This window comes from Camellia sinensis, chromosome 10 (genome assembly GCF_055761805.1).
Source record: "Camellia sinensis isolate YWXY chromosome 10, ASM5576180v1, whole genome shotgun sequence".
Taxonomy (NCBI): Eukaryota; Viridiplantae; Streptophyta; class Magnoliopsida; order Ericales; family Theaceae; genus Camellia; species Camellia sinensis.
The window spans coordinates 41998216-42026011 of NC_138970.1; the positions used below are offsets into that span (position 1 = coordinate 41998216).

General features: G+C 38.9%; 1 protein-coding gene across 1 annotated transcript; it reads right to left on the reverse strand.

Moving 5' to 3' along the window:
- Positions 1-15445: 15445 nt before the first annotated feature.
- On the reverse strand, positions 15446-20033 carry LOC114277011 (protein NRT1/ PTR FAMILY 5.5). The gene is made up of 5 exons (XM_028218832.2): positions 19946-20033; positions 19630-19844; positions 17863-18377; positions 16136-16697; positions 15446-15972 (listed from the first exon to the last, which is right to left on the reverse strand). The coding sequence occupies exons 1-5, from the start codon at positions 19968-19970 to the stop codon at positions 15643-15645; spliced, it is 1647 nt and encodes a 548-aa protein (XP_028074633.2). The 5' UTR covers positions 19971-20033; the 3' UTR covers positions 15446-15642.
- Between the last annotated feature and the right edge of the window lie 7763 nt (positions 20034-27796).

A 27796-nucleotide genomic window follows, 5' to 3' on the forward strand; every position in this document is an offset into this window, starting at 1 on the left:
GATCCTTTTGAGTTTCTGTTTGACAGGTCGGGCCTCGGGGTCAAGAGGGATCCGGTGCTGTACAATCTCAGGATCGATTCCAGGCATGTCTTCGTAGGACCACGCGAAAATATCTTTGAAATCTTTTAATAAAGTGACTAAGCGCTCGCGTTCCTCCAAAGACAACGTGGACCCGATTTGGACCAGCCGCGGGTCCTTCTCAGTACCAATATTCACAGTAGTGATTTCATCAACTAAAGGTTTAACAAATCTTTCCTGCTCTTGATCAATTAATCGTTGCAAAACTGGAGGAATTTCTTCCTCGTCGTTTTCGTCAAAATTCTGAAATTCCTGATTTAAGCAATATATCAAAGGCACAGAAAAGTACTCGGAAACCACATCCACATTATTCTCATTAAGTACTTCCAAATCGTCCGATTCTTCTGTTACAACAGACTCAAAGGAGAAAGAAAAAGACGACCTGGACAGGACTGTGGCATCCGGGTTATCACCCCCAGGAATACCGGACTCAGACTCATTTGAGCTGGAACCTGATTCCGACTCACAAGACTCGGTGGAATCAGATTTCGGCTCACTACCTGACCCGGTGCTGCTTGATAAAAAACCTTCTTCGTATTGCCAAACGAGAGAGGGTGCGATGGATGCATCCAAAATAGTTGCTGGTAGGCCCGCAGCCGTTTCATTCCCGATCACGCATACTAAGAAGTTATCCCCAAGCACTTCTGTTCGATCGGAGGATCTGAAAGTAGACATGCCAGCGCTACCCCCATTTCATTTTCAGCGTCCTCAAACTGCACTTCCTTACTCTGCTCAGCCTCAGCTAATGGGTCTGTCTGCTTTCCGGCAACGTGATCCCCTGGTAACTGCAGGTCAAAGAAAATCTCAAACCCCGGCACGCGTTTCCTCTCTGCGTTCAGCCACGGCTCTGGGAAGCCACAGAACGAAAAGTCCTTCCCCTCCCAGACGAAGCGTCCATTTAGGGTACCCTGAATGGGCCAGTGCATTAAGTCAATAGGCTTCCCCGTCTGTTTCGCTCTGGCTCTTCAGGCCATTTCCTTTCCTTTCCTCACCCAATCCTCTTTGGTGGGCAGATAACCCAAGCCAAAGGTATGTGCGTTATGTGGCACCTCGGCCAATGCTGCGATGCCCTTCCGGCCGCTCTTTCCCAATCCCATCCCGGGGATATGTTGAAGCTTGTTCATGAGGTATACCGCTTGAGCACTGACATATACCCCCTCGTTAGCAGCCATGATGTCCTGTACAACCCGAGCCTCAGCAAGGGTGAAACCTGACATAAACACGTCCTCCATGCCGTGCTCAATTTCCAAAACTGGCATAGATATTTTCGGCGGTGGATGGATCGATGAATTCCCAAAAACAATGGCTACTCCCTTTCCATAGGGGTATTTCACCATTTGATGCAGGGTAGAAGAGACTGCCTTGACTTGATGCAGCCACAGTCGCCCCAAGAGTAGATTGAAAGTGGCGGGAACCTCTAGGACGTGAAAGTCAATTTCATGCTGCCCTGGCCCAACCTTGGTCTGGATCTTCATTGTTCCCATGACTTCTCGGCTTGTATTGTCGTATGCTCGAATCACCTGGGTTGTTGGTACGAAGTCCGCAGTTTTCAAACCAATTGCATAGGCAGTCCTCGCCGGACATACATTGATGGCAGACCCTGTGTCGACAAGTACCACGGGTATCCATTTGTTTCTGCACTCCACGGAGATGTAGAGTGGCTTGTTGTGATTCGCACCCTCAGGTGGCAGTTCTTTATCAGAAAAGGTCAACATCGGGGTAGCTCCTCCTGGAAAAACTAAGCCTACTAGCTGTTCTGGCGTAGTTTCTATCGAAAGCTTTGCCTTGTCCATGGCTGATAGGACAGCCTGTCTGCGCACTCGTGATGCCATAAGCAGTCCCCAGATGGAGATGTCTGCCTGTATCTTTTTTAACTGCTTTAGTACAGCCTCTCCTTCTACTTGCTTCTCTTTCTGTCTCTCAGCTTCCTTATCTTTCCCAGATGCCTCCGGCTTGTCTAGGTGCGGGGGCTTGAAATACCGTCTGCTTCTCGTCATGTGGTCGACTTCTCCAAGGTACCAGGTGTCATCGGGTTGGTTGTTCCCCCAATCTTCGTTCGTATGGGCAAGACGTAAATCCTCATCTTCCCACCACATTCCATCAGCAGCCGACAGACACCTGTCCGGTTCTGGTATGATTGTTCTCGTACTCGCGGTACCTTCCACCCCTATGCTCGCAGCATTCTCTGTTCCTGCGCACACAGCAATTTCAGTCCCTTCATGGGCCTTTGCCTTTCTGATTCTCGCGGGATCTTCAAATCTTTCTTGTTCCGACCGTATCAACGCAGCTGGCTGCTCAATAATTCCTGCATTCAGAATGCTCTAATCTCTAGCGGAATTCTTAACACCGGCGCTCTCCGGCGATGTATTCTGTTCTCTGACTCTTTCGACTATCGCCGACATTCGTGCCCCTGTCGGACTCTGTCATGGTTGGAACTCTTCCACTACATCTGGTTGATCATCTAACCACCCAGTGGCCTCTGTTGATTCCTCATAGTCAAACCAGTTGACTGCTGCGCCCCCTAGATCTTGGTCACTGTAAAACTGGAGATTGGCAAGGTCTTCTTCCACAGCCTTTAAATCATCTGTTCCCTGTCCCAGGCTATCCCCTTGGATCACACACAGTTCTCCTCCTGTTGGTAATTCCACATCTGGGCCATCCTGGTCTATTGATGAAATGTAGTCACCCGGACTATATGTCTTCTCAACACGACTCCCAGATTTTGCAGATTTTGACTCAACAACCTTCTTCACCTTTGGGATCTCCTCTCTCTTGTTCTCGATAGTCACCACCATTGGCTTAGGTCGAGTCATGGAGGTGTCCATCATGCACAAGTCGGTGCAGTCGGGAAGGAGTACCTCTGGTTTAGGCAGGTGGAAAGGAGTGATATAGATGCTAGGATCGTAAGGCACGACCCCAGTTTGGATGAAGTTGATCCTTTTAGGCGGTGGAGCTTGGTTATGTGTGGGGAGAGGGTTTGTTGTAACATTGGGTTTCTCGGAAGGCAGAATCACCCCATTATCAATGAGATCTTGAATCTCATGACGTAATCGGAAGCACAGATCGGTGTCATGACCGTACTGTTGGTGAAATGTGCAATATTTGGCTGGGTTGTGGGTAGGGGGAAGTCTTTCTGGTAGGGGCCGCGATTCTAAGGGCTTCAGATGCCCTTTTCTGATTAAAACCCCCAGAGCTTTGGATAGGGGCATATATAGTGGAGCGAAGGTTCTCGTGTTTTTGGGTGGGTATTTGGCTGTTTGGGTATGGCTTCTGGACGCGCCGGAGAATGGCGCAGCTGCCATGGTTCTTGGAGGGGGGTTGGTGGTGACCATGCTCACTTCGGAGGCTCTTGTAGTTGTAGTACCGCTCAGACCTGCATTAGTGTTGTGGTTGAAAGTTCTTCGGGGTTGCTCCCGGTCATTATCAATTAAGCCTTGCTTTAAGGCATCCCTATTTCATGTAGATCAGAAAAGGTAGGGAAGGGGAGTACAATCATCTTTTGCATCAACTTCGGCTGAAGATTGCGTACAATCATCCGAATCTGGTTTTTGTCTGTAGGCCTTAGGGTCATCATCGAAGCCTTGGCCCTCCATCTAGTCACGAATTCTGAGAAGCTCTCTTTAGGCTCTTGCCTCGTTGTGTCGAGATCACGAGTTGTAATCTCGATTTGTGTATTGTATGAGTATTGCGTAATGAAGGCCTCAGCCATCTCGTCCCAGTTTCTCTTGACATCATCTTCTAATTTGGCATACCATATGGCCGCCACACCCGACAGGGTTCGGCCGAACAGAGACAGCTTCTGAAGTCTGCTGAGGTCCATTGGCCTTAAGATGTCTGAAAATAATCTCAGGTGCACCATGCGGTCCCCGGACCCATCAAATCGATCAATGTGCAGCATTTTGAATCTGTCAGGCAACGTCACAGCTGCGTCGGTATATCCATCTTCGATGTCAGGGATGGTCTTGACTCCTTGGGATCTCTTGAACAGCTTTTCGAGCTTGCTCAATTTTAATGCTGTGGGATCGGTCTCGAACTCAAAGGGAGAGTCTGGTAGGTTGGTGGGTGTTTTAGATAACGGGGGTTGGATTTGGGATAGGATCGGGGGTGGAGGTGGTCCCGTGAGAATGTCCGTGTCATTCTGAACATTAGCTGTCTCCCCGGGGGTGGGAATTCCTGGCGGGGGAGGAACTTGTTGCGAAGCAGATGCTCCGGTTTGCTGCTGTAACCTTACGATTAACTCTGCTTGTTCATTCATAACCGTGGCCTGCTGCTTGGCGAACTCTACCTGTCGGACAGCATCCTGCTGCATCATTTTCATACTCTCTTGGAGCTGGCGCACCATCTCCTCTAAATTGGCCATACTGTTCCGATCTGACTGAATTATCGGTGTATGTTCCCTTTCTGTGGGAGAAACAGAACCCTGATCCCTACTGTACTCGGGTGGGGTAGACAAAGCCCTCTGTACTGACTGCTGAGCTGATATCCTCTGCCTAACTGCCCTCCGTCTAGTAACCGGGGGTAGAGAGTGGTACACTGGTTGTCCGTCTACCAGATCCTCAGATTGATGGAGCCGACGACCTCTAATCCAGAGTGCTTGGGGAATATCTACTGGGCCAGAAGCAATTGTGCTCGACTACCTAGTAAAAAGATAAATAAAGCAAATAAATAAACGAGCAATTGGACAGCGTAACAACGTAAAATAAACACAACATGCAGTTGGGTGTCACAACAAATTGCCCACAAGCTGAATGTACTGTTCCTTAATCACTGATCACCATTTCCAAATTGCTGTCCCCAAGTCTAAATCTGATACCCATAGATGACTGATTCCCAAAAACACTGATGCCCGCAGGCCTGACACTCAGACTTGCGAACTGATATGTGTGTTCCCCTGCATAGATACACTCTAAAAACACATAGCAAGTACAGAGAGCCAAAACACCCCTATGGAGGGGGTAGGGTTTCCCTGTCTTATTTTGTCAGGAGCTAGGGTTTCACTATGCACGCACCAGTTTTCAAACATCCTAACATCGGGTAAGCAACCTGTCCTAATTTGGAATGGTCACTATGGATTTCGATATGCACTAGGTCGAATGGTCGAAAAGGGTGCCCCGGTAAAACCAGGGTTTGTGTTCCCATACTGTCAGAGCCCACAACCGGTCAGCCTTATGGCATGCTTTGACAAAGTCAAGCCTCCGGCAAACCGTTCAGGAATGGCAGATGGCAAACACGGTGTCTTAGGCGCACCAATGCACATGCAATGCAAAGAGACACATAAATGAAATCAAAACAGGATATCACGAGTTCGAGTCAAGCCCTCTAAATCCCCAGCAGAGTCACCAGAAATTGTAGACGCGCCCGCGTGAGGCCTTCGTGCTACAGTTCGGACTCAATTTGTGTCACGGTTCTTAATCTGAACCAAAGAGTCCAAATCCGGTAAATCGTTTTGAGAAAATAGATTTTTAGAAAAGAAGTGCCAAACATGGAATGCTTTGCCAGATATAGAGTCGCCACCTAAATATTTTTTAAGGGAGAATTTAGGAAACCCTGACTCGGTGACAAAGGCCACATGTCCGTCATCACCAAAGTTGCCTCGGCTCGGGAGCTAGGGTACAATTGGGGAAGGTCAGCTATGAGCACCCCCTCTCGCCCGATCCGAAGATCGGCCTCTACTAATCGTGATATCCATTTTTGAAAACGTTATGTGTTCTTATTCCATTTATTAGCCTAGAATTACTATGTTATGCACGCAGCAAACAAGTATAGACCAAATCGCCTAAATTGGAACAAACATTGCATGTTCGTTTTGAAGATGGTTTGCTACTCGCAAGTAGGCTAAAATACAGGTTTTGTCACCCTCGAGTGGGCTTTTAGAAAAGATGGTTTTGCCACTATCTAGTGGGCTTAAAAAATTCACACTTTTAATGCATTATTCCAATTTAGGTAATTCAACCTCCATCAACAGGCATTTGAGCAGTTATATCACATAAGCAGCTAGCCTCATGGTAATCATGCTGTTATGGCAACACTCACACGCATGCGGTATGCTAAAGCATAAATGCTTACCGAGTACTTCGAGCCAAAACAAAAACTAGTTAGTAATCATATGCATGATCCTAGTTCATGTTAAGATGGCTAATGCAACACATGCAAAACACAACTAAGATAGGCTCGGCTAATCTACAATGACATGTGAAATGCTACAACTAACACGTATTCAATTTGGAATTGAAATACAAATGCAGTTAGAATGATGCACCGAGCCCAGTGCATGCAAGACAAATGTATGAATGCACGCATGCATAGCATGAGGTATGCTAAATTAAATATGCCCTAACACTAACCATAAAAAGCAGGTAAGTAAAAGGGAGAAAGAAGTGGGGGTTGGAAGACATGCACAAATGCACCCACACTTACTACAAATTTGCCCTCGCTCGGAGGGACTGAAAGAATATTACAGTCTGAATAAATAATGCTAAATTAATTATTACAAAACTTCTAATTTAATTAATAAATTAAATGCAAATGGAAGGTGGCCACAGCCCCTGCCTCAGGATGCGCGAATGATGCGTGCTCGATTTGGACTGTCAGGAAATTCGCTGCCATGGCATTGCTGCCTCTGTTTACATTGCCTAGCTCCCCTGAAAACTACACAAGTCTCAGGATAGGTTCTTTTCACACTGTGGAACACCACCGGCTGGGAGGGATGACCACCGGCCGTAGTAAATGCTCATCGGCCTTTGATAAAGCTATCGGCCACCAAAGGATGGCCGGTCGGCACTGTATGTAGCCGGTTGGCCAGAAATTCCTGCAGAACCTGCAGTTGACAGCAGCAGAGGGCAAGGCAGTGTATGGCATGGAATTTTGAGCAAATGTGAGCATGGCCACACTCCTTATTATGCAACGGGCTCAATGGAGTATGACCCTCGACCCTCGGGCCATCAATTATGCATTTTGATGCATGATGGCCTAAGAGGCCAAGTTTGCAATTTGATGTAAATACATGCAACCAAAAGAGATGAATACCAACACCCTATCATGTTGAGGTCAAGGAGGGTTGGCGACCGAGGGTTGAGACGTGTTTCGTCAATTCGAGTACGAACACACCTTACCCCTCATGCTTGGTTTGGCACCCCAAACCAAGCAATGCGATGCATGTATACAAACATGGCTCAAGTTATGCAACATAAGGCTAAGATGAAAAACATGTCAAATGCAATGCAATCTATCATGCAAGCATGCAATGTCCAACCATGCAATGCAACTAGCTAAACAACATGCAAACATGCAAATGTAATGCAATGTAAGCATGCAACCAATACAATGTAACATGCCAAACATGCAAAGTATGCGAAGATAGACTTATAGTGAAATGAGAAGGCCTCAGCCCACCCCAAAACAGTGGCCTAAGTGCACTAAAATGATGATGCCAATCATGCAAAATAAGAATGCAAACTAATGAGCCTAAGATTAAGGCATGAAGGCCAATTCTTAAGCATACCAAAAGAAGGCAAACATGGACATTAGACCAACAAAATCAGTGCCATGGCATGCTAGAATGAGCCCCAAAACCCGCACACATGGCATCCCAAAGACTTAAACACAAGGCATGCACAATGCTCCATTCCAAGGCATAAAAGGAGACTTCTTCAAGGCATGGAAGGAATGATAGATGCGAACATTTAAGCACAAAACATGGACTGATATGGTATGGTAAGTGATTCCAAATCACTGAAATAGCCTAACTAAGGCATGTTTATGACCCACACCTTTAAGGCTCACAAGCCAAAATGCATAGCAACTATATCAAACATGTCAAGCATGACCAAAACAATAACCAACAGACCTTAAGCATGGAAAAATAATGCCAAGAACTTTACAAAGCAAGATCAAAACATGAGAGCATGGCGGTCTAATGGCATGATGCACTTCTAGGCCAAATAAAGGAATACAAAGCAAATGTATTAAGCATGAAAGAGAGCACTAATCCGACCAAATATAAGGACATATTAGGACCCAACAACATACAAAACCCCCTGAAATGGGACCAAAAACACCTAATCATGCATGCTACCCTTATAAGCCAGGAATATGCAAAAATAAGAGACTAAGGGAGAGGGGTGTCCCTCCCCTTTACAAGACCTCAAAACCCCTTCTTCACCACTGAAAATCCACTGGATTTCAGTGGTGAGAAGGCCAAGACTCAAGAGTAACCAAAGCTTAAGAAAGAAAGCACCAAAAGGGTCAAACAAGGCCTAAGAGGGGGAGGTCGACCCCAAACCACAAAAGGACCTTAATGAAAGATCTCAAGCATGCAAATACAAGACTTTTTTATGTTATACACAAAGCTTAAATCAGCATGCAAGGCAGGTCAAAAACTAATGCAAGATTGGGGAAAATAAAGCAAAAGTCTTACCCTTGAAGAACACTTCAAGAACAGCTGGTCCAGCCACTCTCTTCTGACCAAAATCAGTCCAAAACTTCAAAAACAAACCCTCAAAGCCCCTCAAGGTCGAAGCAAGGTGTAATGGTGTGTGTTTTAGTGCAAAACTAAGGTCAAAACACACTTTCTAGGCCTCCAAACACACACTAAGGATGAGAGAGAGGGAAATATAAAGAGAGAGTATATGACAGATGTATATATGTATAATCTCTGGTTTTTTGTTCAAAATCTCTAACCCTCTACAATGGAAGAAGATAGGTGCTTATATAGGCAAAAGGAATGGTTCTAAGCTTCTCAAAGAAGCTAAGTAAAAGGGAGCAAAGGGGGCAAGGAGGTCAAGGCTTCTTGAGGAAGCTAAGACAGCTGGCCAAGCTTCTTGAGGAAGCTTTGACAAAGGGTCAAGCTTTCTCAAGAAGCTTTGACCAAAAGGGGGCAAAAGGGGCAAAACAGCCACATGTTAGCCTCGAGGTAGGTTTGGTGTATTCCAGCTGGCACAGCTAGCATGCACCATGCCTGAAGAAGGCAAAAAGGTGTTACCGGCCAAAAAAGGAGGTTGTCGGCCAAACAGATAGCCGGCCGGCCATATGGAGTGCCGACCGGCCATTGGTATTAAGAAACCATGGCCGGTGTCAGCAATTAATGGCCGGTGATGCAAAGGGAAGGCCGATGGGGTGTGGGGATGGCCAACAAGCCATTCCCTACCCCTCAAAGCAAAAACACAAGTATTTGGTGCAAAACCAAACACAAGACGAACAAGTTGAGAGATCCTAAGGCAAGGCGCGCAACCAAGGCCTCCGGGAACTCAAAACGAACACGAACATGGATGATCACCGAGTGTCCCCCCCAGTGACGTCCAAGTCTTGAGGACAGTCAAAAATGGGGTGTCTACACCCGTGTTTTAGCCTACTTACGAGTAGTAAACTTCAATCCATTTTGAAAACAAACAAATATGTGATGCTTTGTTCCAAATTAGGCAATCTAGTCTATACTTGTATGCTGTGCGCATCACATAGTAATTCTAGGTTAATAACCGGAATAAGAATGCATAATATTTTTAAAACTCGATATCATGGTTAGTAGAGGCCGATCTTCGATCGGGCGAGCGGGGGTGCTCACGAAATGACCTTCCCCAATCGTACCCAAGTTCCCGAGCCGAGGCAACTTTGGTGATGACGGATACGTGGCCTTAGGCACGAGTCAGGGTTTTCTAAATTCTCTCAAAACAAAATATTTAGGTGGCGACTCTGTGTCTGGCAAAGCAATCTATGTTTGACACTTCTTTCTTAAAAATCTGTTTTCCAAAACGATTTGCCGGATTTGGACTATTTGGTGATTTATCGGTCTTGCCTTGCACTCTACGAGATTAGATACAGGACCGTTACATTGAGTCCAAACTGTAGTAAGCCCCAAATGAACAAAATGGGATTCCCTCCCGAGACGTTCGGGGACGTCTACACTTTTGTTGTGTACTAAGCCTTTTTTATTTTTAATACCAAATTCCATTGTTAAGCTCTCAAATTTTTGCACTTTTTTTTTGGAAGGCTTTGTTTTTGTCTATAATTTTATTTACGATTTTTTTTTTTGTTTTTAATGGCCTTGCTCTTGACATGCTTCTAATGCATTACAATTGTCAAATTTTGGTAGAGCTCAAATATCTTATTTTTAGTAATTTCTTTTTATTGTTTATTCATTTTGTGTTTGGCAAGAAACTATCTTAGTTTGTTGTTTCCTATTTGAATTTGTATCTTTTCTAAAGCTATCTCTAATTGATAGCTACATACATAAAAATACATGTATATATACTTCTGACCATGCATGTTTTTTTGTGTAATTGGTCATGACACACCTATTTAAGATAGGCTTCAATGGCTTATAAGTTATGTATATAATGTCCCTAGATGACATGCATTTTCGATACATAGGAAGGACTGACTATATTATTAAGGTTAATTGACATTGGATATATTTGCTTACATTGTCATTGACTAACACCTAATTGTACTTGGTAGACAGCTATGGTGGAAATTGCTTGAGATCGCCCAACAACATCTAGGAGACGTAATGTTGTACTTTCTCAAAAAGTGGCTAAGAGACCTCGACGCACTCGTAAGACTAAGGATCAAGGTAATGGAGTTAATGAACATGACATGAATGACATAGGTGTTGCTCTAGCAAAAACGGTTGGGGTTGAAAATGATGGGGGCAATCAATTGAATGTGAGTGACATGGGTGATGAACCAATAGATATGAGTGATAAACTAACAGACATAAGTGATGATCCAGGTAATGAACCAACAGACATGGGTGACTATGAGGACCAACCAGCAGATACAACTGAAAAAGTTTATGAAGATCTTGCTGGACCTTTTCCTAGAGGGCCATATGATCCTTCAATTTTGAAGAGTTTTCATTGTCACATAGCAGCAAAAATTTGGCCTAATGATGTAAGTCATTGTCTTACATTAATTTAATGTTTTAAATTTTGTTTCAACTTTATCAATTCTTTTTTTTTTCTTTTTTTTTTTATTCAATGTTGCAGGAATGTGGAATACTTAAATGCTTAAATCATCATTTTAAAGTTGGTGAATGGTCATTCAACTTGGAAGAGAATGAACAGTCCAAATTTCATGGTTTAATTATGGATTCAGGGTTGATTTCTTTAGTGAGTTGCTCATATAAATTTGTAAATAAAGTTGTAGTTTCAGCTTTGTGGAAAGATGGCAGCCGGAGACAAACACGTTTCATCGACCATTTGGTAAAATGTCACCAACCTTAGATGATGTTAGTGTAATTCTAGGGATTCCAATGATTGGTAAATCAATCTCTAGCAAGAAGTTATCAAATGTTGACGCTGCAAATCTACTAGTTGAGGCTTTGGGAGTAACAATAGATGAGGCGAGTGTGAGGCTAGGGCATATTTGTTATATTTGTTAGGTTGTACCTTATTTGCAGACAAGACTGGCACACGTGCTCCAGTAGTGTATTTGTCTTTTCTTATGGATTTGCGATCGGTAGCTTCTTATGCTTGGGGTGCAGTCGCATTGGCTTTTTTTATACCGGTAATTGGGTACTGCCACAAGGTATGCCGTGAAACAGATGGCGGGATACATGACATTGTTGGAAGCTTGGACTTACGAGCATTTTGTTGGTGCTAGACCCCACTCCAATTTGGACTATAAAGAAGATCAGCCTTGTGTCTTTTGTTGGGTTTCTCGCACCCAATCTAGTTTGTCAACGTCTATTTTACAAAGGTTGCGAGAGGACCTTGATAGAGTAGAGGCCCATAACGTAAGTGTCAATCTTACGTCAATGTATGTGCATATTACTTGCTATTATTCAACCTAATTCATAACTTACATCTAAAATTTTTACTAATATAGGTTATTTGGGATCCATCCCAAAAAAAATATATAATAAAATAAAATAAAAGATTTTGTGAATATTCTTAGAGGAGAGAGACATAACATATGTGAATATCACTGCATGCAGTATATAATTGAATGATAGTTTTCTGAGCAGCCAGCCAACTTCAAAGAAACTCTCTCTCTTCTTCTAAATGATTTCAAAGAAGCCTCCCCATTAGCTGCATTTACTTTCATTCTTTTTAGTCTTTTGTTTGTTTCTTTATGAGTAGTGCTATTAGCATCCCAAAAATTAATTTGGACCTCCTATTTCTTTGGATCCCTATTTATAATTTTTGAAACCCTAAAAATTTCTTTGGACTCCCCAAATAATACCCAAATTATTCTTAAACATTCCACCCAATTGAATGCACACCCTCACACCCAAAAAAATATTCTATTCCAAAAAAACCCTAACAAAACCTCATCCTTTTCAAATCCACGAACAAGAAGAACAAGAAGAAGTGTAACTCGGTGACTCTGGTATGTGCTCTCTCTCTCTCTCTCACACACACACACACATACACACACGCGCGCGCGCACACACACACACACATCCGATTATGGCCAGAAAGATAGATCTCTGGTGTGTTTATCTGCCTCTTCCTTTCTCTCTCTCTTTTATGTCTACTGTTGCTATTTTGTGGTTGGTACTTAGGAAGTTTTAAGAATTTTAACCATTCAAATTGTTAACAAATTTCCAAGTTCGAACTTGCATTCCCGAACAAATAAGCTATGTTCAGGAATGTGTTACCGAACAAATCAGTAATGTTCGGACCGGTATTCCCGAATTTGGAAAAATGAAAACTTTTGGAGGTCCGAATAATAAATGTTTGGTTACCGGTTCTCAAACAAATAAACAATGTTCGAGCTTATGTTTCCGAATTTTAATCATATGTTTGGTAGTTTAGTCCCGAAAAAATGACGAACAAATTTTAATATTTCTTCCATTTTTTTTTTCAAGAAACTTGGTTGCCAGAAAAACTTCCACTCATTGTCTTTACCGGAGAAATTTAGGTAATCAAATGGTTGTCACCATTACTGTCAGAATATTGCCGCCAAAGGATTTTCAAGGTTTTGAGGGTGGGTAGGTTTTGAACGTGGGATTTGAAAAAGATGGATGGGTGATGATAGAGGTGGGTACTCTCATAAACCCTAGTTCATCATGTAGTGGGTGTGTTGGTTTAATTATGGGTGTGGTGTCCCAAAATTAATAATGTTCTTTATAGTAATTTTATTTGAGGTTAATATTGTAATAAAAAAAAAAACTAAAAATTGAAAGGTCCAAAATAATTTATGACGTACTAATAGCAGCACTCTTGTTTATATGCAAATAGCATAAAGAAAGACCATTGAATTCATTTGGCCCACACGTTTGGCTACAAGAATCAACTTTTTTTCATGGTTTGAATTTTTTTTGTGCAGTCATCACTTGTTTATATGCAAATAGCATAAAGAAAGACCATTGAATTCATTTGGCCCACACGTTTGGCTACAAGAATCAACTCTTTTTCATGGTTTGAATTTTTTTTTGTGCAGTCATCTCTTGTGGTTTATCGTAAGTTTTATTTTGATGATCAATTTGATTAGTAGTCACATAATTTTACCAAAATAGTCTTTAAAAATTTGGATGGAATGTTTTTGAAGTTATATTTGTCTTCCATTGCTTTGCAAACAAATATAATTAAATAATATTGCTATTATTAAAGGATTAATTTAATTGTTTTCTCTTAAGCTCAGTTTGTTTAGAATGCAATATGTAGAAAGTGAAAGAAAGAGAAAAATTTAATTCTGTGTGAGTTTGTTTAGCTTGAAAGTAATAGAAAGTATAAGAAAACTAATTTTCTTGTACAACTATATTAGCATTGTAACTAATTTTTTATTTCTTGCAAAAAAACACAAAAAAACACTAGAAAAATTGAATGTGTGAGCAAGGCCGGCCCTAAGATTTGTGAGGCTTAAGGCGAACTATGAAAATGGAGCCCCTCTTATATATATATATATATATATCAATAAAAAAAATTATGCATAAAATGATAATTATCAACAAATTTTTTATTTAAGTTTACTTGCACATGTGATCATTAAAATTATAAACTAAAATTACTTTCATATATTAAGATAGGAAGAAATCAGTACAATGACTTAAAACTGGTTTTGTTGCTTTATAGTTTAGCAATATCCAGTTTACAATTGAACCAATTATCACTTTAATACTACTCTTCTTGCATTTTTAGCTGCAAAGTCACTAATTAAGCTTGTATAATCTAATTTATCTACCAAATCCTTTTTAATAGACAATATAGCTAATCCATTCAATCTTTCTTGTGACATTGTTGATCAAAGATAGGATTTGATCAATTTCAACTTTGAAAAACTTTTTTCTCGAGAGGCAACGGTAACTGGAATAGTCAACAATATTCTATACACGATCCAGTCATTTGGAAAACAACCATCAATCAATTTCAAATAATTCATCACTTCAATTGGCCTATTGATTTCTTTTGGCAAAATTTTTTAAAGACTTTCAACTCACAAAATAATTCTCTCCCATCAACATCCATAAGTCCATCAGGTTTCAAAAAATCTTCAAGATTAGCACAATAAGTCTTCAAGCACTCATCATTGGTAGAATTGAACTTCTTCAAATCAAACGAAAATCCAAAATTTTCTTCATATATTTGAAATTGTTCGAATCTTAGGGAAAAATTATTTATTCCACTAAAATTTGATAGATAAAAGATGGTAAAAAAAATTAGGCCAAATTTGTTATTCCACTAAAATCTGATAAAGAAAGAAGGTATAAAAAAATTAAGGCACATTTATTTAATAAAATTTGATAGTGAGAGAGAGAGAGAGAGTGTGTGTGCGTGTGTGTGAGAGAGAGAGAGAGAGATAGATTGACAACAGCTCATTGTATGTGATGTATGTATTGTTCTTCTCCCTGGGCCTTTTTTTTTTTGGTGGATTCCTTCTCCTTGAGCCACCAACATTTTTGTATATATTTTAATTTTAATTGGGCCAAACAACATTTATAAAAAAAATATGAGCCCATCAGAATATTTTGGAGCTCTTTAAATTGGCTATAAAACAAAAAAAATAATTTGGGCCTATAACGCTTTACTAAATTTGGAGGCCCTATTTTGGGCCAATTTTTTAGGGCCTAAGGCGCAGGTTTTAGTGGCCTTAGGCTAGGGCCGGTACTTTGTATGAGTTATTTATAACTAAACTGATAAATTTGTCTATCTTTTTCTTACAAAATCTTTATCCTAATCAAATGTCTGCAAGAAAATATATTTTATTTTCTATTTATTTTCTTTCACTTCATTTTCTTTTACTTTTAGTTTCTACCAATTTTTTTTTTTTCTAATTAAACGGAGCCTTAATGATCTTTGCATAAAATTTAAAAATCAACAATTTAAATTATTAATTTAATATGAATGCCCATTATTCCACTCTACATATGTGCTTGATCACACGTTATTGTAATGTCCAATCAAAATCAGATTACCAACCAACTAAATAGTCAAAAGTTCTACATATACAATTGAGATTTATTCAACTATTAGTGTTAGACAGAACAGAATTCTTTGACAACATCATATAAATTATGTAAGACTCCCATTAATTAATTTTCACACTCCAAATATGATAATAATTAACATAAAACAATAATATATATCACCAAATAAATTTTGAGAATAGAGAATTCCGTGCCACCTAACAGCAACAACATTGAGCATTGTCCTCAAAAGGTCCAGAAGTTGGATCGTAATTTGGAGCATCCTCATCTTCCGATTCTGATTCTCTAAAACTGTAAAAAAGTGCCACCACAATGTACAAACCAAGATTCACAGCAGTCAACCAAGCCAGCGTCCAATAATACTTATCAAACCGACTATGGTTCAATGTGTCCTGAAACCAACTCTGTTTTCCTCCTCTTTCACTCACCTTCCCTGCTACATACACTGATAGAACACTCCCTATATGCCCCAACCCCATCACACCGACACCAATACGGACTGCATAAGTCCTCATCGATGGCCCAACCTGTCAAAAATTGAGGGCATAACAAATTATTTATTTAAATAATAAATTAAAAAAAGAAAAAAAATGGAGAACTTATTGACAGTAACATATATTGACAGAGGCATGTAGTCACTCTCTGTTTGATGCATTTTTATTTTGAAAAAAACTTGAAATTCTAACCAACCTGATCGAACAAGATGGCTTCAACACTTTTTTCAAGAATCCCATCAAGGGCACCGATGAGTACGAACTGTGGAAGCAACCAAAACACGCTCATCGGAATCCTCTCCTCAGGTTTGTCAACCAACCCATGAGTCCTCACCACATTTAGCCTTTTTGTTTCCACTTTAGCAGCAATAATGCAACACAGAATTGCAAAAACCATCGACACAGCAACAGCAATGAGAGGAGCATAGTGTCGCGCCCCTGACCCGCCTAGCTTGACGGCAAGCTTGTAGTATAGTTTGGCGAATTGTTGTTTGCCTTGGTCGTAGAACAAGAGAAGGATTGCGATGGGGATTGAGAGTTTGCCGAGCTTGTGGGTCATGTGGTTTGCTTGCTCGATGAAGTATGTGTTGCCGATGGCAGAGACAACGCCGCAGAAAATGAAAGTGACGCATAAAGGGATCATTCGAATGGTGAGTTTGGTTTCTTCTACCTCTGTAACTCTGCAGAGTTTCCATCTGTTTTTCTGTTGTTCTTCTAGAGGCTTTGCTGGTAATATAATTGCAGCCTTGTCTAGACACCTGCATTTCAAAAATGGATTAATTTAAGTAAAATTAGTTCACTTTCAAACATATTGTCTAAATTGTTGACGGAACCATAATAATAAAATAATTTGGCCAAATTATATCGATTTTCTTTGGACTTTGGTCCTTGTATCATTTTGATATCTGTAATTGAAATTAGTTTGATTTGATTTTGAATTTATGATTGTGTTTTGGTTTGATCAAATTGATTACAATTTTAGTTTTTTTTTTTTTAAATTTTTTTAATAGAAAATCTGCATATAAGTGGCATGTGTCATGTTTTTATAGACAAAAGTTATCAATTGGATCCAATTGATCCAAAATTTAAAATTAATAATTAAACTAATTTAAATGACATGGACCAAAATAATAGAAGGGCAAATTGCAGAGATTATCAATGTAATTTACCCTAAAATAAACATATAATTTCTAAAATATGCATTTTATGTGACTTTTGCCTTCAAAATTTTTAATTTGTTAATTTGATCCTCAAACAATATGATATTATAAGAAAATATCATTTCCCCCCTCAAACTATCATTCAAAAATCAATTAGACCCTTGTTCTTTTATTAATATCAATTTTATACTTAAACTATTTGATTTTGAATCAATTTTATCCCCACCATCAATTGCCGCCTATAGTCAAAACATAAATTGCTGATGTGGCACCGACATTTTATTTGAAATTTCATTTTATCCCCAAACTATTTTCAAAATATCAGTTAGACCCTTGAATAAAATAAAGTTTATGGGTTTAATTAATATTTTAGAGATAGTTTGGGATAAAATGAAATTTCAAATGAAATTTTAGTATTATGTGAGTAGTTCCGTTTGATTATAAAAGACAGCTAACGGTTGAGGAAAAATTAATCTAAAATCAAATAGTTTAGGTATAAAATTGATATTATTAAAAAAAATATGAGTTGAATTGATTTTTAAGTGATAATTTTGGAGAGCAACATAATATTTCCTCCATTTTTATCATCAGTTTTACATATCAATGAAAAAATTATCCAATCATTCTAATTTTTTTCACAGATGATCTAAGCCAAGAGACCCAATAGAATGAATAACTCGAATCACCAAAGTCAGACCGGTGGTGAACTTTATGTTCGAAATATCATGGTTGAATCTTCTAATTTGATCAAGTTCAGAGATACCTTAGGTGACGTGAGTGAGGCAACAAATCAACATCATCAACACCCCTTGTTTCATAGAGCCGATCAGCCTCCTTTGGGCACTTACAAAACATCTTGGAGGTTGCAGCCACAAGCACTCTAAACACAATGGTGAGCGAGCTACCCTGCGGCTTAACACAATTGTACGAACCCGAACCACTCAAGAATACCAGTGTAGCCACCATTGTAAAAATGGCCGGTATGCCAAACCGAATCAACCATAACCTTATATATGTAATCGCAATGACAGCGCCTATAGGGACAATGGTGATGAACGTGCCCGTAGTGAAGTTGCCGAGTACATCTTCTGAGAATTGCTCGTCTATGAAAGCGTCTAGTGAAATTAAGTGACCCGAGAGTCCCAGAGCTATTAGAGCTAGTGCTGTGTAGAAGAGTATTTTCTGTCCCTCGCCAATGCATTCGGGCTCGTATAGACTGCAAGTGCCTGTGGCCTTGGCGAGGACCGGAGGCGTTGACATTGTTAGGAATCCCAAACCCTGCACACAGAGAAGTTTGTGTCTGAGAAGACAAATCTTATAGAATTGCTAGCATAGCCCATGACAATCAATAAGGAGTAATTTAAGTGTTTGGTTGATACAACACGGTGATAATAAGTTTGGTTTCAAGAAGTCTTATTTTCCCTATCTAAAAAAAAAAAAAAGTCTTATATCCGAGTCTTGTGATTTAAAATTTTAGTAAACCATGATTTGGAAGAGATGCACTATCATGTGATTTGAAGAACAGGCTTACTCACAAATATATTTTAATGAATATGAGGTTACAAGTTCAAATCTCACTGACAATTTTAAGGGTGCACAAACTCATACCCATTAATCCTAGATTAGAGTTGGGCTCAGGCTAGGATTTAGTTCGTCTCCAGGGACCTATGAAGCACGGGTGTGGATACAGATATTGATACGGGTACGATACGAGTATGCCAATAAGATAAGACCTAAAAAAAAATAAGATACGGGTACGGTATGGGATACGTCAATAAATTTTTTTATTTTTTTTTAATTTATAGTTTGAAATTCATTTACAAATCAAAGTTCAATACCAAAACTAAAAAGAGAAATTACAAAACCAAAAGAAAAATCATAATTCAACAATACCAATACTAAAGTAAAGTCTATAATCTATTTTAATGCTATTAAATAGGAAAAATTATAAAACAAAGTTTCATTCCAAAAGTAAGCTAAGCAAAATTTAAAAACTTGAAATTTTAGTTTTCACTTCCATCAGCGTCAACATTGAATAATATATCTTTCATCTCTGACACATCAAGTAAATAATTTGCAATTTTAAGTAAATAAGAACTTTGTAATAAATTAAGCGTATTTCCACCAATGTCCCATAACTTGGTGTACACCTGATATACCCATGAAGTACTTATAGAGTACCCAACTGTTAAAAAATGTATAAAAAGTATCCAGTATGTATTTCAAGTACCTAATACACATACAGTCCTATCGGTACGAGTACCAGTACCCGGTATGAGTACAACAATATTTTCGTAGTATTCATACTTCGTAACCATGGACCGTATGTGGACATCCTGCAAAGTTTTCAAACCCCTCATTTATAGGACCGTTTAGGCCCCCTTGTTTAGCTCATCAATGATGGAGCTCCTGTATATGGTCCTGCTTAAGAAGAATTGTCATGCGTTGATCGCCTCTACCCTATTTTGATTAGACTTATAAAAAAAAAAGCACGACATTTTGGGAGTTGGGAAGAATAGGAGATACTCACTGCACTATAGGCAAAACTGGAGATGAGAAGCATCCAGTAGTTACCCATGAAGGCATCAACAAGGAATTGCATAGGCAAGAGCATAATTGCCATCAATCCCCAAAACACATTGATAATTGCAGCCGCATGAGTGAAGTTGAGCTTCCAAACATTTGTTAAGTATAGCATCATCATCCACATGGCGTACCTGGCTAGTAAGTTAGCCCACGTCAGATCTATCATAGGATCAACAAGACAAAACAACATGTTAGCACTCCATATACTACATCAAAATGGATTAAATTACTAAGGAATTCGATAAATATATACTAATTACCGAAGATTCTCACAAATGACAGCATTTTCGCGTTTAATTATGTTCTTCCTCTCTCTTTCTGTGAAAGATGAACAATAACAGTTAGACGAACACACAAAAGAATTAGTGTCAAACGTCGATAAATTAGCTTTAATTTAATGCTATAAATTGTTAGAAGTTTTCATAAATCAGGTGACCTCAAGCACTGCCACATAGATTAAACACAAACAAACAAACAAACCAACAAAATATGGTACTCACAATCAAATTGAATCGGCAGAGTTTGAAGTAACATTATACATCTATACATATATATAAATGAAAGAGATAATGGAGATGGAATTTCCCAAGGAGAGTGGGAGCCGCGTTGCCAACTGTTTCCTTTGTTGACATTAACACTGCCAACTTAATTTTAAGTTTGATAAAAATAAAAAAAACTTAATTTCAAGTTCAAGATAAATGGGACAATTCTCTCTCTCTCTCTCTCTCTCTCTCTCTCTCTCTCTCTCTCTATATATATATATATATATATATATATATATATATATATATATATCTTTGGGTTTTGAAATTGGAGGATTTCCTAGTTCACAATTTAGATTGTAGGGCTCTATTTGGACCTGTTGAACAGATCCTATTTTAAAAATTTATATTGTTTGTTTTGTTGGACACTTCGTATATTTCATCCATACAAAAAATTAAGTCAATTTGATAATTATAACTTATTCAATTTATTACATTTATCATTAAAAAAAAACTATGATTATATTTTTAAATATGAATAAATCATTTTTGAAATGAAGATTTTCATAGGATTCACATCAGGTACAAGAATTAAATAAAGAAATACTGTGGATTTGGCATACAAAGTCAAGATTAAAATGAAAGCCGAACTAGTGCATGTGCTATATGGACGATAAATATATATAAAAATATGATGTTTATATATATATATATATATATATATGTGTGTGTGTGTGTAGTTGACGAGGGTGTCATAACGTTGTAGAGGACACTGGATGGTTGTGGCAGACCGTTGTAACAGATAAAGTCTGGACAGTTGACGAGGTCACACCGGACTGATGTAGATGCTAATCGGAATCAATGTCGGGACAGTTTAGGGGGTCATGTCGGACCGGTGGAAAAGTCGCACCCTCAAAAGGTGTGCCCAATTTGTCAAAAGGTGTGCCATCAAAAGGCGTGCCGAAGCCATAAAAAGGTGTGCCGGACATGATGGCGAGGCGCGTGACTACCTTGGCCTGTGCGCCCGTTTTGGCGTCTGGCGTCAAGTGGCGCGCGATGCGCGTGTCTGCCTTGGCTATTTAACCAAGACAGAGGCTGAGGCTGAGGCAGAAACCTGCGAAAAACCTCGGAAAAACTCTTCGTTTTGCTGAGAGAGATAGTCTGTAATACTCTGGTGCCCAGAAAATGGCCTCGTCTTCCCGTGGTCTGCTCACTCTCTTCCCCAACCTCAACGAGTCAACAAGAGAGATAACTGGTGCAGGGGCCCGTGAACCTCAACCAAACACCGCTGGTTTTGCTCCGTTGAACTTTCCGATGCGGTCGGTGGAGCAAAAACTGGCAGTGCAAACGGATATTGAGGCCAATCAGTATACATTGAAGTCATGTGTGGAGACCATAATGGCGGTCAAAAACTTGTCGCACCGGCTGCAGAGTAGGACAAATGAGGTGCAGCAGTTAAACGCCCAGCTGGCTCTGCTTCAGCGTATGTATAAGGATGCGCGAGCAGAGATAAGTGTGCTAAAGGCGGAAAACAAGGAGCTGAAGCGGAAGGCCACCGTTATGTTCCGATTTGGAGGTCCGCCATATGCTGTAGTGGAGGAGCAGGGGGGAGTGAACGTGCTCGGCGGTGTGGGAAACACAGAGGCAGCACCGTCAAGGGCCGCCCAGGACGGAGGCAAGAAGAAGAGACCGGAGGCAGAGTAGAGAAGAAAAATCCCGCCGGTGGATGTGGTTGTTTTGTTGGTTGTGTGGTTTGTTTGTTTGTTTGTTTTTTTTTTTTTGTTTTTTTTTTTGGTGTAAAATTGTGATCAGGGCGAAGTCCCGATAGAAATAAAATGAGTGTATTGTGCAAATCCGAATGGCTTGAAGGTACAAGACTGAGCAGAAAAATTAGATGGAATGAATTTTTTTTTTTTTGTTAAAAAAGAAAAGATAAAAAGTTGAGGTTCAAGGAAAAGTTGGGCGGTGGAAAATGTGAGGATGGTTCTGGGTGGAGAATATTTTAGAATGGAAAAGTGTATATAATAATAATAAGAAAAGTGAATTGGGTGACCCGAGGAGGGTTCAAGTCATTTCTCTAATAATAATAAGAAAATGAATTGGGTTGCGGAGAGAAGAATCTAAGAGAGATTTCTAAAGAATGGATTTTTTTTTTTTGATAAAATAAAATAAATAAAGGTAAAGTGGGTAAAGTAGGGGTAGCGTGAATCAGCATGCGTTTTAAAAAGTGAGGAGGTATGAATTAGAGTGGGTATGGGTTTGTACAAAATAATAATAAAATAAATGAGTGGAGAAGGTTGGCCCACGCACACACAGTGTATGATGGGTTTTATATATATATATATATATACTGAGAGAGTGGGGAACAAGGGGAATAATGAATATGATGAAAGTGGGTGCAAAGCCAACCATGAAGAAGTGAAGACGTGGGAATGGGATTAGGTTCACAGCAAGCTTTCGCAGGTCAGATGTTTCCAATGTGCTTGATGTTCTTCGTCTTCTTGCGATTGTGCTCGGGCTCTTTCAGGGCCTTGATGACGAGCGCGGCGGCGGAGGGGACGACGGAGACTTTGGCCTGGCGGTTCTGGACGGTGAGCTTCACGGTGACTCAGAGGCCCTTCCAATCCTTCGAAAACGCACGAACTTCATGCTGAATCCAAGACTGTTTTGATACAGCAGCATTTGCACCTAACCTCAACCAGATCCGACGATGATGTTGTTAATGGGTATGAAGATCAGCTTCACGAAGAAGCCTACGAATCCCATCACCACGAATCCAATCGCTGTACGGACCGCGACCTTAGTGAATTCTTTGCGATCGGGCTTGTGGCATCTCTTGACGAGACGAACGCTGTCCTTCGCGAACTCCCTCAATGGATCGAATACAGAATCCAAGGCATCCATTATCTCTGCGTATGTAGAGAGAAAATTCCACGACAACGAGAGAGAGAGAGAGGTTGGGTGCAGCGTTCAGAGGTTGGTTCAGTCATTCCGAGAGCAAGCTCGAGTGGGTGTTGCTGGGTTGCCTCCGAGAGAGAGAAGATTTGGACAATGATGGGAAGGTATGTGTAGAAAATAAGCGGAATAGATTGAGGTCCGGCGGGCGGCCAAGGCGAGGTTGCCGCCCGCCGGTGAAGCGAAAAATACTAAGTGCTTAACCTTGCTCTGATACCATGTTAAAATTGATGTATTATTGATTGATGTATGTTATGTTTACAATGATTCCTATATATAGAAGATTAGAGGAGATAGGTATGTAGTAGGTGGAGTAGTAGGTGGAGTAAGTGTAGTGGTAGGTTTTGGTAGGTTTTAACAAATCTTGGTGTGGGCTTCCTAGTGGTTCCAATTTTACGTTAGGCCTAATTGACTATGTATTGTTTATGTTTTGAGAATACAAAATAGTTGCCAGTTAACTTGTCATATAGATAAAGCCAATGACTATGTAGTATTTATGTATTGCATTATTTTAGTCTTTTAAATTTTAATTTTGTGAATTTTATTTATTTTTTTTAATAATTTGAATGAAATTGGTCTAATTTCAAAAGCTCTATGTGACTATGGTTTTTTAAAATTTTATTTTATCAATTTTGTATCAAAATATTGTGAAATTATTTTTGAATAGTTGGAATTTGTAAGTAAAATGACAATTGGGTATGAAAAAAATACTTCATATATAATTTTTGTACATAATTTATCACCAAAATAATGTGAGAGTGACATTTCTATAATTAAATGTTATTTAAACGGATAATATACTTTAAAATAATAAATATCAACAAAACTGCGTCACTCCGGTGCCGTTTGGTAACACTTATGTTTTCAGTTTTCTGTTTATATTTATAAAAATTTTAAAAACTCAAATAAAAACTTGTTTGGTAAAATTTTTGATTTATAAATCAGTGGTCTCAGTTTATAAATTTGGCCAAAAAATGAAAATACAAAAAATAAATTTCCGTTTTGAGTTGACTTTTTTTTTTTACCACCCAACAATAGCCACCACCCGCCACCATTTTCCACCACCGTCTTTCGCCACCACCACCCACCACCACCACCTGCCATCACCACTTACCACCCACTTGCCACCACTACCCACCACCCGCCACCTGCCACTCACTCGCCACCACCACCACCCACCTCTCGCCGCCTCCACCACCACCACCACCACCACCACCACCACCACCACCACCTACCTGCCATCCACTCGCCACCACCCATCACCCGCCACTACCATCCACCGCCCGCCACCATTACCTGTCACCTACTTGCCACCACCACTCACAAACCCACCTGCCATCACCATCCACCATCCGCCACCACCAGCCACCTGCCGCCCACCCGCCACCACTAGCCACCAGCCACCACCACCACCCGCCACCCACCTGCCACCATTACCCACCACCTACCACCACCCACTCGCTACCACCTACCACCCGCTACCTACCCGCCGCCACCCACCACCACCCACCACCACGCGCCATCCGCCACCCACTTGCCACCACTACCACTACCCACCTACCACCACCACCACCACTCACTCGTTACTACCCACCATCACCACCTGCCACCACCCGCCATTCGTCACCCACCTGCCACCACCACTACCACCCACTCAATACCACCCACCACCCGCCACCCGCCGCTGTCACCCACCCACCCACCACCACCACCACCACCACCTACTCGCCGCCACCACCCACCCGTCACCACCCGCCACCACTACCACCACCACCACCCACCACCCGCCACCGTCACCCACTCACCCACCCGCCACTAGCTACCCACCACTCACCGTCACCACTTTCCATCACCGTCTTCCACCGCCACTTGCCACCGCTTGCCATTTCTCACTTTTTTTTATATATATTTATAATTTTTTAAACATTTTGTCAATTACCAAACGTGTTTGTAATTTATGTTTTTCTAAAAATAAACAAAAACCAGTTTATAAAATTTTTGTAAATATAAACTGTAAATGTAAATGTTACCAAACACACCCTTAGGGCGTATTGGGTAATCATTTCGTTTTCATTTTTCAGTTTATATTTACAAAAATTTTAAAAACTGTTATAAAAATTTATTTGATAATTTTTTTGATTTATAAATGGTTGTCTCCGTTTATAAATTTGAAGAAAAAATGTTAACTCAAAAAATGAGTTTACATTGGTTTTTAAACAGAAATTTAAAAATTTGACTAACAATTTTTTTTCAATTATTTTTTTTTTAGTTAATTTTTCTTCAAATAATATTTTTTCAAATAATTTTTTTTTTCAATTAATTTTTTTTCCAATTATTTTTTTAATTATTTTTTTTTCAATTATAATGTGCATGATCCTATTGTCATAAATAATAAAAAATAAATATAAATATTTTAGGCCTGAACAAACATTTTTTTAAGTTTATGTTTTTAAAATTTTTCAAACATTTTGTTCAAACTAAACTCATTCATAGTTTTTGTTTTTCTAAAAATAAACAAAAATCAATTTATAAAATTTTTATAAACATAAACAAAAAAACGTAAACGTTACCAAACACTATCTTAGGTTTACGTAGGCTACAAGTACTAAAGCCAGAGCAAAGACAAATGAATGCGTCCTCGAATTGTATGACTTAAAATGTTTTGGTTGTTGAAGGAGAGATTGCCATTTTCACATTATCGATTTGTTTAGAATAATCTAAATAAATGTATTTTTTAAATTTTTTTTATAAAAATATATAAAAAAAATAAAAAAATAATGTGATCTAAAAAAATAAAATAACAAAAAATATGTTATTTTAGCTCACCCGAACAAGTTCTATGAATATAAATTCACATTATAAGTCCTACACAACTCTTGCTATGTAAATAAATTTTATTACACACGGAATCATGCAATCATTCTAGTATTCTAACTTTACTAAATTTGTCATCAGTCAACTACATGCAAGTTGACATTTTAATGTTAAGTATGAACTCATCTTAGCACATGTCAAAATGTATTTTGCTTTTTTTTTGTCCTCAGTCAACTACATATAAATTGATATTTTAATGTTAAGTATATACTCATCTTAGCACATGCAAAATGTTTTTTTTTTTGTTTTTTTTGTTTTGTACGAGGAATATAAAAATAAAAATATCAATTTTAATGTAATGACAAAATCATGATTGCTAGATGAAAATAATTTAATTTGTCATCAATCAACTACATGTAAGTTGACATTTTAATGTTAATATGTACTCATCTTAGCACATGTCAAAATGTTTTTTTTTTTTTTTTATTTGTCATCAATCAACTATATGTAAGTTGACATTTTAATGTTTAAGTATGTATTCATCTCAGGTAGGGATACTTGCGGTTAGGTTTCGGCCGTGAAATCTCTAATCCGCTATTCGTTCGTGGGATTGACAGATTGAAAAAAATCAATTCACATCCATCCATCACTTGTCGATCCATAAGAGGAAATTAAATCTCAATATATGTATATATTTTTAAAATCAAATCAATAGTAAAATAAATTCTCTCTTCTTTTAACGGTTGTACTGGATGGCTCAATGAATATTCATCTGTGACGGTATTGGAATTAATATTGAATATCTTTCATAACGACCAACTTGACTTGGTTTTAGGAAAAATTATTGGAAAAGACTATGGTATACCTTATAATTTAAAAAGAAAATGGTGTAATTTCACATTTTTGAGTCATAACTAAAATAAATAAATAAAAAAAAAACTTAAAAAAAAGTCATAAGCAAACACTACATAAGACATAACTAAATATATCAAAATAATGTCATAACTAAAGAAAAAAATAACATAACTAATGATGCATCTAGTAAAGGGTGTGTACTGTAGATTTTTCAAAAATTATATTTAGTGCTCTTAGAGAAAATACATTTAGATAATATTTAGTTAATTGGAATGAAATTGAATGCAATGATTTATTCCATGAAAATATTCATTCTCATATTTAGTTGACTAAAAAAATAATGACAAAATACATTACAGATGGAATGATCATTCATAATTTCAAAGGAATGATTATTCTATTCCATTCCAACTCATTGCATTAAACTCAATAGAACATTAGTGTTTCAATTTGATTTTATTAATTAAAATACTAAAGATTCATTACTTTCAAGTTAGTGATGATATGGAACGACTCATTCCTTCAACTACTAAAATTGATTTTTATTAGCAAAAATGCTATAAATACTAAAAATTTCAGCAAAAGTTCTACTATATATCTCACATGGGTGTGAGACCTACACAGAACTCACAGTGTGTAGGTCTCATATCTATGTGAGACATTTAATAAAAACTTTAGTAAAATTTTTAAAATCTCTAGTATTACTCTTTTATTAGGCAAATTGACTTTTATGAACTAATGTGAAAGCCATTTCATTTTATTTCTTTCAACAAGCATATTAAATATTTTTTTATTGCCCTCATTTACAATCTAACAAACATTTTGGCTGGAAAAGTAAACAAGATTTGAGCAATATCAACAGGAGCTTAGGTTTACCTGGTAAACACATGAACATGCATCTATCTCACTTGATCATTAGTCAATTACTTATATTTACTGGAAAAACTAAAAATTCTTGAGATATTAGTTTGTGATTATTTTTTAATTAATAAATAACAATCTCAC

What these genes read in the sequence shown, in the direction of transcription:
- LOC114277011 (XM_028218832.2), bottom strand. Translation starts at nt 19,970, where the DNA reads ATGCTGTCATTTGTGAGAATCTTCG. An exon ending in CCAGTTTTGCCTATAGTGCA is followed by an intron (nt 18,378 to 19,629) that starts GTGAGTATCTCC and finishes CTCTGTGTGCAG; the next exon opens with GGTTTGGGATTCCTAACAAT. An exon ending in AAGCCATCTTGTTCGATCAG is followed by an intron (nt 15,973 to 16,135) that starts GTTGGTTAGAAT and finishes AATTTTTGACAG; the next exon opens with GTTGGGCCATCGATGAGGAC.